Here is a 10,193-nt window from a genome sequence, read left to right as displayed (position 1 = left end):
TTCCTTAAGGCACAGCCACCCTTCTTGGGCTCCCATCATTTCAAAACTACTACTCTGCAGTGCGTCCTTCGCTAATCGCCTGATATCACATGTGATATCGCATATCTCAGGAGACATCCAAGCTGGCCACCAAGGGGGAATCTGGATGCACACATCCTCTCTGGGTCCCGCAGTCCAGCTGGAAGGAGACACTAAGGGCAGCAGCTGCTGCACAAGCCTGTTCGAGTCACGGCTATCCAGCTTCCTGTGCACCCCGGGGCCACATGGCCAATGGACGGCAGCAGTGGGGGGTGCACATTGCACTGTGGGGTGCACATTGAATCATAGACAATGACGGTGGAAGGGACCCCAGGAAGTCGCATCCAGTCCAACCCCCTGCTCCAAGCAGGACCAGCCCCAACTCCATCATCCCAGACACAGCTTGGCCTACCCAGGGCTTAAACACACCCAAGGATGGAGACTCCTAACTCTCATTCACCTCCTAACTCTCAGGGTTCGCAGCAGCTGCGCATCCATCCTGTGCTGGTTAATAGCATCGTCTCTCCTGAGGGTGCTGCAGGAAGCCTGCCTTCTGGCCTCACTGGGGTGCAGGATGTCTCCCTGCCAGCCCATGCGATCTTTTCTTTCCCCTTTCTCTAGGATGAATTTCACCTTTATTCACGAAAGAAGGTGATGTGGATCTCTGCGTCCGCGCTGCCCAGCTTCAAACCAGGCCATCCCCTCGTTGCGGATGAAAGCTCCGTCATCAACGAAGCCCTAATGAAGCCGGATTTAAAAGTAAGAGGGCATAATATTTTCTGACCTTTGTTCGGATGAGCCTTGGCCCATCCTCTCATGCCTGCTTTGCATCCTTGGCACTGGTCGGAGGCTGCAGGTGGGATCGGTAGGAGCGCAGCGTAGAGGAGCAGGGAGCCGTCCTTCGGGATGCACGCAAGGCGATGGGGACTGCAGCTGCTGGGGGGCAGACCCCGTGGCAGAGAGCAGGGGGCTGTGCTGGTTTGCTCTGGAAAAGGGCCCGTCAGCCAGGGCCCCCCTCACTCTACCAGGAGGATGGAAAGAGGGCCCACTGTTTCTCGGGGGTGGAAACCCAACCCTGGCACAGGCAGGGAGGGCAGTAGCATATGGGATGCATCTGAGGGGAAATTTGCTGTAAGTGCCTAAATCGCTCAGCGCTGGCAGCCAGGAACAGAAGCCAACTCTGGACTCACCTTGTTCCAGACACGCACCAGCAACGCACGATGGTGCTCGCTATCTTCAACTACATTCACAGCTCGTTCACATCTCGGATACCACAAGGATTTTAGCAGAGACCATCGCTTCACCTGGGCAGCCTTAGATGCACCCAAACAAAGCTTTTCTTTCCTTTTCTTTTCCCCTGGGGAATATGTTATATTAACACATACATGTAAGAGCTGGCATGGTCTGGGAGGGGGAAGCAATGCATCACATTCGTCAGAGGATGGACTTAGCAACATCTAAAAAATCTCTGCAACCCTCCAAGCCCAGACCCTTTGAATAAATCTTTCTAATTCAGCCAAAAACAGCTAAGAAGAAAATAATAGATTTCAAAGCAGCCAAGGGCGAGCAGCATAATCCTCCAACAGAAGGTCACAGGCCCCTCCCTAGATGTCAGTTATATAATCCCCTTGCTTTCTAAACTATCCATCTCCAAAGGACGTGAATTATTAGAGTTATACAGAGGTCTGATCCAGCAACGAGCTGAGCCCCTCATCCAGCACCTGGGCACTTGGCATCCCACATGGCCGAGCGCCGAGGCTAAGCAAGCGGAGAACGTGCTGGCAGAGTTTGCATCGTATACAATTTATGAGAAAAGACTGAAAGAACTGGGATTATTTAGTCTTGAGAAGAGAGGATTGTGGGGGGGATTTGACACCAGTCTTCAAATACCCAAAGGCTGGTTATGAAGAGGATGGTGAGAGATGGTTCTTGGTGGCCACAGGGCACAGGACAAGAAATAACGGTGTTAAATTGCAACAAGGTTGTGTATTAACGAGAACTTTTCCGCTCTGAGGATGGTTCAGCGTTGGGACATACTGCCTAGGGAGGCTGTGGGGTCTCCATCCTTGGATGTTTTCAAGAACAGGTTAGGCTGGGAGGGTTTCGGCAGAGATGATCCTGCCCTAAGTGGGGGATTGGACTAGGTATGGCCTCCTGAGGTTCCCTCCAGCCCTACTTTTCTGTGATGCTATGTCTGAATGCAGCAGATGACCCTGGATTTGACACCGTGGAGACACAGTGCTGCATCCTGTGCTAGTCCGAGCTTCCTGAGGCCAACGGCTTTGTGCGCAGGTGGATTGCTTTGTTGTAGTCCAGCTGGCAGGTCACCAAGTGGTGTGTAAAGGAGGTTGGGTTATTGTCTACCAAAATGGGACAGTGTCTTCTGGCCAACCCTAGACGGCAGAAGCATTTCTCACAGTGCTGCCGTTTGGCGTCGGAGCCTGCGGTGCCCTTCGGTCAGTGCAGAACTTCAGTCAGAGGAGACGGCACGTGGGCTACAAACTCCTGCACGTGCTGTCCGCTCCCCACCTGTCATGCCTGAGTCCAGCCCCGCTAGCGCCTCTGCCTTTCCAGAATCCCTGAGCAGCCATGGGCAGGGTTTTGTTCGCCCCCCCATTGCAAACACAGCGGTTGCTCGTTGGTTTTGCAGGTGCGATGCATCCAGGTGCAGAAGATCCGGTACGTTTGGAATATCTCTGGGAAGCAGTTCCAGAAAATTGGGTGAGCTGAAACTGCGGCTTACACATTTCTCTGAGGAAATGGGGCCTCTTGGAGAATGCCTTCAGCAGGAAAACGTCTCCTTTGTCTTTCAGCTGTCTAGAAGACCACCACACTTGCTCAGATATGCACGACAAATTTGGCTCTGGTTTGAGCCACGAAGAACAGGCTGTCAGGTGCGCGCTGCAACACGGTCGGGGCGCTTAGCACTAGACCTGTCAATACAGCTACACGCTCGTGTCCGCGCGGAGGGAGGCAGTGTGTGTAGGACTTCCCAGGAAATGGTTAGGTGTTGGGCATCTGTGTGCAAAGGAAAGGATGAGCTGAGCTCTTTGCTGGAAATATCTCTGGGTATTTATCAATTGTTCCTTTTCAGAGAGCAGCTATATGCTTTCACTCTGATTATTTCTGCTTTCCAGTTAAGAGAAACAGCATGCCCAGAAAGAAGCAAAGTCAAGTCTCCAGCAGCCGCACTGATAATCCACTAACGATTTCCTCACAACAGCTTAGTGTAAATAACTTATACTTAAGTAATTAATGAGTCTTGACCACTGACTTCATTCAAATAGATGAACACATCACTAGAAAATATCTTAATTTACTGACCAAGAAGCACTTTCTGACTATCAGCTATGAGCTGGAACGGTATGGTGATGGGCATCGCATGACATCCCACGGCCGGGTCTGAATATCTCGCCACCCCTCTGCACGTGCAGTTACTACAGCCCTGAGTTATCCTCTCTGGGTGTGCAAAGCGGGCGCTCTCTGTTCTGGTAACTGGTAGTGTTTGGACATTAGCAAGCCTGTACTTCTGCCACCAAAGAACTGGTGCATGGAAATACCTGGCATATGGAGAACGCTAGATGATTTCTCTCTGTCTTGGGAATGGATATTTTTGCAGGTTTGTGAGTGGGATCAATGCCAGCTCGCGATGCAGTAGGCGCTGCTGCTGTTTGTACTCATGGGTGCGGGGACACAGCTAAATAAATGGAGGTCCCGTTAATAGTCATCCCTCCTTACCCTATACAGGGAGCTAATATGCGGGCCAAACGCCATCGATGTCCGCGTTGTCCCTATTTGGAAACTACTTGTCAAAGAGGTAAACTGCGTTTTCATTGCTATTACCGGGTGGGCTCTTTGGACAGGTGGAATAGGCCTAAGGGACATGGGCATTTCTGTGCCTGGTCCTCCATCTAGCACGCTCCTCTCCCCCAGACTGTACTGAAAACTTCCTTGAAACCATCACACACCATTGTTCCCAGTCCCCAACCACACCCGAACTGCGTTTTGTTTCTCGTCATTGCCAAAGCATCGGCTGCTTCATCTCGTAAAGCTGGGCTCGGCTGTGCGAGAAACAGGCACTTAGCAGTGAAAGGCACCTCTTAACCAGCTGGCAACTGCCCCAGCTGTGCTAGCTGGCTGGGTCACGTCTTCCCACCAGTGCCTTCCTCATGCCACAGCCCAAACCTGCTCCTCTCTGCTCTGCTTTACCCCAGACAGCACTGCCGGGCTCAAACTGAGCCCCACATATCCAAACTACTGTCCATGTTGATCTTGGATGCTTAGAGCATGTGTCCTGGCAAGCTGTGCTGTCCCAGCTTGGAGCCAAAGCTCCAGGACTCATTGCTGCTGTCTCTCCAAACAGGTCTTGCACCCTTTCTACGTGTTCCAGCTCTTCAGCATATGCCTGTGGATTGCCGATGATTACATGGAGTATGCCAGCGCTATCCTACTCATGTCCCTCCTCTCAGTTTCTTTAACCGTGTATGACCTCAGGAAGGTAAGCACTTTGCCTCCCACCAAGGGGAATGATTCATTTCTGCCAGCTGCTGCCTGGGGAGCTCAGACCCCAGAACGTGACATCCAGCCTGGACACGCGATCAGGCAATCACAAAGTGAAGGATGCTTTGTACTGCTGGGGCCCTTACTGGGGGCAGCTCGATATATGTGTACATCTCCAGGCTGGATTAAATCCCACTGAAAACCCCAGCCTTAACCATTTGCATACCAAATGCAGACATTAATGACACCACTGTATCCCAGTAGTACACACAGTTGGTTTCACCAGCTACTCCTAGTCCTCTCTCCCTCTTGCTGTTACCAGCATCTTTCCTCCACACAGCAGCACCTTGTTTGCTCACTATCCTTGTGTAAACAAAGACTTCAAAAGCAGTCCCTGGCACAGAGGTAGAAGTGCCTGTCACCCATGGCCATGCAAATAACCACAGACATCCACAGGGTCTGGACTGAAGAATGCTTTGCTGTGTTTTTAGATTTACCTTTGCTGTGTTCCCTTCCCTCCTTGCAGCAATCTGTCAAGCTCTACAGACTGGTTGAGTCCCATACCAATGTCACAGTGACCGTGTTCAGGAAAACAGAAGGTGAGACCTGCTCCGTTTTCATTTCAGTTCCAATTCCACAACAGTTCAGCTCGCAGAAGTTGCACAGACGACATCCCCCCTTTTTTCCCAATCTGGTGAATTGGCTGGTGTCACTTGCAGATGAGTCATTGCATACTCATTGTATTGCCAGGGGCTAAGGACAGACATTTGAAAAGCCTGAGCCTGAATTGATTCAATCTTTGCAGGTTAGTCTAACCTGATGAGGCTGAACCAGTTTGCAAGTGTACAGACATCCCTATGGACTGAGAAAATGCAGGCACATGCTTGCAGTGGCTTGGGCTAGAAGCCAGGGGGAGCTAGATCAGCCCTCCTTTCCCTTCGGCAGTGCTGAACTGGGGGGCGGGGGGCCAGGGCATGGCCAGGCCCCGACAGTATGCTCTGATTAGGAAGGGGTTTCCCCTGCCCCCGACCAGCCCGGCAGGGAATTGATAACAGCACTTATCACCCCTAACTCAGTGTTTATCAGGCCATTAAGAAGACAACAGAGGGACATTACCAGCTACCTGTTGAGTCTGCCTTTGTCCTGCCTGCCACAGCAGAATGGTGTCTGTGTAAGACAGAGGGAGGGGGAGATCCCTACTTAGCAGGGAGTGGGGAGGGGAGGGTGGGAGCAGGGGGAAGCCAGGCAGACGCCTGCAGTCTCTGGCAGAGCTGCAGCCAGGGAGCAGAGGGGAGGGGTCAGCCTTGCTGTGGAACAGAGAGCCCTGCCCAGCCCAGAGAGCATGCTGGGATGCTGGGGGAGTCTGGTTTAACTTAAACCAGCAAGGGGTCTGGGACAGACATTGCATAAACCAGTGTGGCCCAAATCAGTTAAGTCTGATACTACATTTAACCAGGTGTATCTCAAACCAGTGTCAGTTGTTTTCAGAATGGTTTTTGTGTGCTGAACATCAGTTCTGTTACAGGATTAAAGCAGTTTCAGATCACTTAAACTGGGTCATGTGTAATGTCTGTCCCTAGCCAGGGTGGTTTAAACCAGTCTATTGCAATGGAGACCTGAGTCATCCTAGCCATAGCCACATGGCAGAGCAAGTCCTGTAACTACCCTTCATGGCTCTGTGCCTGTCTGAGCTCAGCATTTCAAACGTGCTCCTTTGTCCAGGCAGCAATCTGAAAAGCAGGAGTCTGAATCCATGCTTCTCCAGTGAGTAGCAGGGTGTTCGGAGCCAAAGCTCCTGTTTGGGCCCTTTGTGGAGTCTCAGAGTTTGAATCCAAATCCAAACCTTTCTCCAGTGCAGAGGGCTGGGTTACATGTAGCCTGGTAGAAACATAATCCGGAGGTCCCACTTCAGACCCATATCTATTTGCTAAACAAATGACCATTTGTCTGACTGGGGGGGTACTTGGGTTTCTTTTTCTGCTTGGGCAAGAGATTAGGGCCAAACAATGCTTTGCCGCTCCCATTGCCTGCAGGTTGCCAAAAGGTGAAGTCACACCAACTGGTGCCTGGAGACACGCTGGTTCTGACCGAGGGCAAAAGCTTTCTGCCCTGTGACGCCGTCCTGATCAGTGGCAGGTGCATTGTGAATGAAAGCATGCTGACAGGTACTCACCATAAAGTATTATTATTGTCATTATTATTCGTGGCTATTACAGCCACGCCCAGGGTCCCACTGCACCAAGCGCTATGCACAAAGCACTTGCACGTCAGCCAGGTGAGGCAGTCTCAGGGCTGGGGGAACAGACAGAACCTACCAGGAGAACAAACTCCATGATGGCAGCGGATGTCACGTCATGGTTTTCTGCATAGAGGTGCAGGTGTGTTAATTAGGAGAGTATTGGCCAAACACGAGAGAAGAGAGAAAAGGGAAGGGAAGGGAGGAGACGGAGCAGGGCAGGGAAGAGGAGGACAGGAGCAGGTGCAGAGCGAGTCTGAGTATCAGGTCCAAATCAACCAGATGCCTTGGAGACAACAGCCTGAATCAGGCAGCACCTCAAAGGCTGTAGCCCCACTAACCTCAGAGCATGAGGGCCCTTGGACCCTCGTTCAGGGAGCATGACTGTCCCACTGACTCAAGCAAGGGCCAGATCTGGCCCTTCCTCATGCCCCATTCACACCACGACATTGACAGCATGCAGGGAAGACTTTTCCAACCAGCCTGTCAGCTCTAGCTGCTATTTACCCACTAGAAACTCTATGAACGTTACTGCATGTTCATCCATCAAGGCAGATTTTGAAATGCTGCAGTTGGCCTAACGCGATCTGATTGCTCGCAGGAGAAAGCATTCCTGTGACGAAGGCCCCCTTGCCCTACGCCAGTGATGCCAAGCCCTGGAGAATGCACTGCTCAGAGGAGTACAAGCGACACATCCTCTTCTGCGGAACAGAGGTGATCCAGACCAAGGCAGACGGCAGCGGACTGGTGAAGGCCATTGTGCTGCACACGGGTTAGTCAACACTTCACTTGGCTTTTCTCTAATGTGGTGGCCGGACTGGAATGAGAGTCGAATCCCTCTTCACCCGGTCACATGGTACTGATGGAGCTACTCCAGACTGACAGCAGTCTGTCCGGATGCAGGCTTTGGCCTGTGTCTCTGTCTGCGCCAGACTGCTCCTTGTTGCTTGAATTTGCTTGGCATGGCTCTTACAAAAATGCTATAGCAGGCCAGGGATCTGGATCTCTGTTTCTTGATCATGTTCAAGATTTTGGAAAAAAGAGAAAAGAATTTCTCCCAAATCAGGACAAAAAGCCCCAAATTCATCTTTTCACAAAATCCAATCTTTTGTTTTAGAAACTTCAAAACTTCTGAGCAGTCTGGAAGCCCAGCTAGACCCTGGACAGTCTGCCTCAGGGCAGTGGACCCAGGGAAGCCCCGAGGGGCTTGGCACAAGCAGAGGGATTGATAATCTCTCGTCCTGACACCACAGCAGTGGTGGCCAGGGGAAGTGCTTGAGGTAGCAGCCCCAGCATTGGACAAGACAGCAGGGGTTTTGGCAATGGCATGGAACCACCCCACAGAAGATGGTGGAGGGCAGGGGCAGGCAGGGTTCTTTGGAGGATGGCAGCGTTTGAGCAGGGGTCTTTGGGCTTGTTGCGTGACCCTGGGAGTCTTGTGGCAGTGGAAGTTCATGCGGTGGGTTGGGTTCTAGTGAACTTGAAGCACCAGGTAATACCAAGACCCAGCAGCAAGTTTGTCTGAGACAACCCCGCTCATCAGTGGGTGGGCTCTGCAGAATCCTGCCTGGACTAGCAGTCAATGGCACAGCCCAGCCCAGCCCAGCCACACTGGGAGAGTCTTCCCCTTGCACATCTGTGGTTTCATCCCAAGTAGATACATACATTTCTACCCCCAAAATGGAGCAGCATCTAAAGACCTCAAGCATCCTCCTAATGCATCTGCAGCAAGGTACAGTCTGCATCAGGCAATCCCTTTACATTGCATTACAGTGTGGTCTCTCCTTCATTCAAAGGCACACCTCCTACACCACCGGCTTTTCTGTTCACTGAATTCCCGTCACTTGCTCTTGTGATGAGTGCCCTGGACTCCAGCCAGTGAGTCTACCCATGGTAGCTGGCACTCATCACATATCATAGTAACTGTTGGCAGAGCGGGATACTGAGTTCTTAAGACAAACAGCACCCTCTATGTTACCATGCAGTAGCAGTTATCAGCTGTAATGCAGCATCTGACTCTCCTGGGTGCCTGTACACACCATGGGTTTTAATTCTCATTAAATTAAATAGGTTTATAATATTTAAACTGGTTTATTTTGGAGTGTCGCATCTGTGTTTACATGCACTACATTTTTAAATGAATTTAAGCCTTGGAGCATCGCATCTGTGTTTACACACACTAGGTTTTCAAACGAATTAAGCTGGGCCTCTAGCTGCCACTGCAGGAGAGCAGGATGGTGCAGTGTTTCCCCCCAGGCCAGGGGTCCCCCACCCACCCCATGCCAGTGCTTTGCCATACAGCTGTGGAAGCAGGGAGCCAGCAAACCACACAAGAAAAGAAAAAAAATGGAAGCAATTTGAAAGCAAAAGCAATTTGAAGGGGTGAGCTACAAAAAAGTCATGGCACCCTCTGGTGAATAAAGAGGCTCATTACAAGTCTCTGAGTTCCTTTGTATTTGCACGCAACAAGTCCATGGACGCAACGCCTTAATTCTCGGCGAGTCAAACTAAACTATGTCCAAAGAGTTTTAGTTTAAGGCACCAGAAAGACTTTTAAAGTGTCCGGAAAACCTGCTTGTGCAAACAGTCGCGCAGCTGCAGTACAAGAAAGAGCAAAAAACGTGGCGTGTACAAAGGCCCCCTGTGTTTTTAACCCATTGTATCTATGACTCTTTTAACCACCATGTTCCTCAGTGAGCTTTTAGAAACAATCCCACCGTCGACTGATGCCCAGCGGGTGTGGTTTCTCACTGCAGGCTTCAACACAGCCAAAGGGGATCTGGTGAGGTCCATTCTCTACCCTAAGCCAATTAACTTCAAGCTGTACAGAGATGCCATGAGTTTCCTGATGTGCCTAATAGCGTTGGCAATTGCTGGGATGATCTACTCTGTGTGCATATTTGCGCTGAATGGGGTAAGTGGAAGGGGTGGAAGAAATCGTCATAATACAATTCAGAAGGCACAGGACACACTTGTTCCACTCTGCATTTGAAACCTGGTCTTGTTTTCACTTCACTTTTGCACTAACATGTGGGATCCCTGTTCAGTGAAACTGTTTTCATGGCAACATGCAAAAATCCCACATATTCCTAGCCAAGGCAGCAAGCCACCAAACGGTCTCAGTTATTGTTTCTTTTGAGGTTGTTCAGGACATCCTTTTTCTATGTGTGTCCCTTAGATTGTAAGCTTTTTGGGAGGGAGGCTGTCTTAATAATTTCATTTCTTTCATTTCTATCCTGGGGAAGATCTTAGAAAAGTTTATTAAAGAGGCCATCCTTAATGGACTGGCCAACGCCAGCATCCTAAGGGATAGCCAGCACAGGTTTGTTGCAGGTAGGTCTTGTTTGACCAATCTTATTTCCTTCTACGACCAGGTGACCTATCAGCTGGACAAGGGAGAAGAGATTGATGTCATATATCTTGACTTCAAAAAAGCTTT

The 10,193-nt window shown here is 50.6% G+C and overlaps 1 protein-coding gene across 1 annotated transcript in view; it reads left to right on the top strand.

Moving 5' to 3' along the window:
• The window catches only part of LOC109308561 (probable cation-transporting ATPase 13A4), a 41,598-nt gene that overhangs the window by 5,948 nt on the left and 25,457 nt on the right, over positions 1–10,193 (top strand). Inside the window, exons 3-11 of the mRNA XM_019532926.1 lie at positions 640–777; positions 2,669–2,739; positions 2,832–2,912; positions 3,766–3,835; positions 4,382–4,516; positions 5,045–5,117; positions 6,552–6,683; positions 7,356–7,526; positions 9,511–9,668. Coding sequence (XP_019388471.1) covers positions 640–777; positions 2,669–2,739; positions 2,832–2,912; positions 3,766–3,835; positions 4,382–4,516; positions 5,045–5,117; positions 6,552–6,683; positions 7,356–7,526; positions 9,511–9,668 — 1,029 coding nt within the window. The remainder of the gene's footprint in view (positions 1–639; positions 778–2,668; positions 2,740–2,831; positions 2,913–3,765; positions 3,836–4,381; positions 4,517–5,044; positions 5,118–6,551; positions 6,684–7,355; positions 7,527–9,510; positions 9,669–10,193) is intronic.

The sequence above is a fragment of the Crocodylus porosus genome, unplaced genomic scaffold (genome assembly GCF_001723895.1).
Source record: "Crocodylus porosus isolate Cpor-Errol unplaced genomic scaffold, CroPor_comp1, whole genome shotgun sequence".
Taxonomy (NCBI): domain Eukaryota; kingdom Metazoa; phylum Chordata; order Crocodylia; family Crocodylidae; genus Crocodylus; species Crocodylus porosus.
The sequence above is the reverse complement of the archived record's forward strand: the minus strand, read 5'-3'. Positions and strand labels throughout refer to the sequence as shown.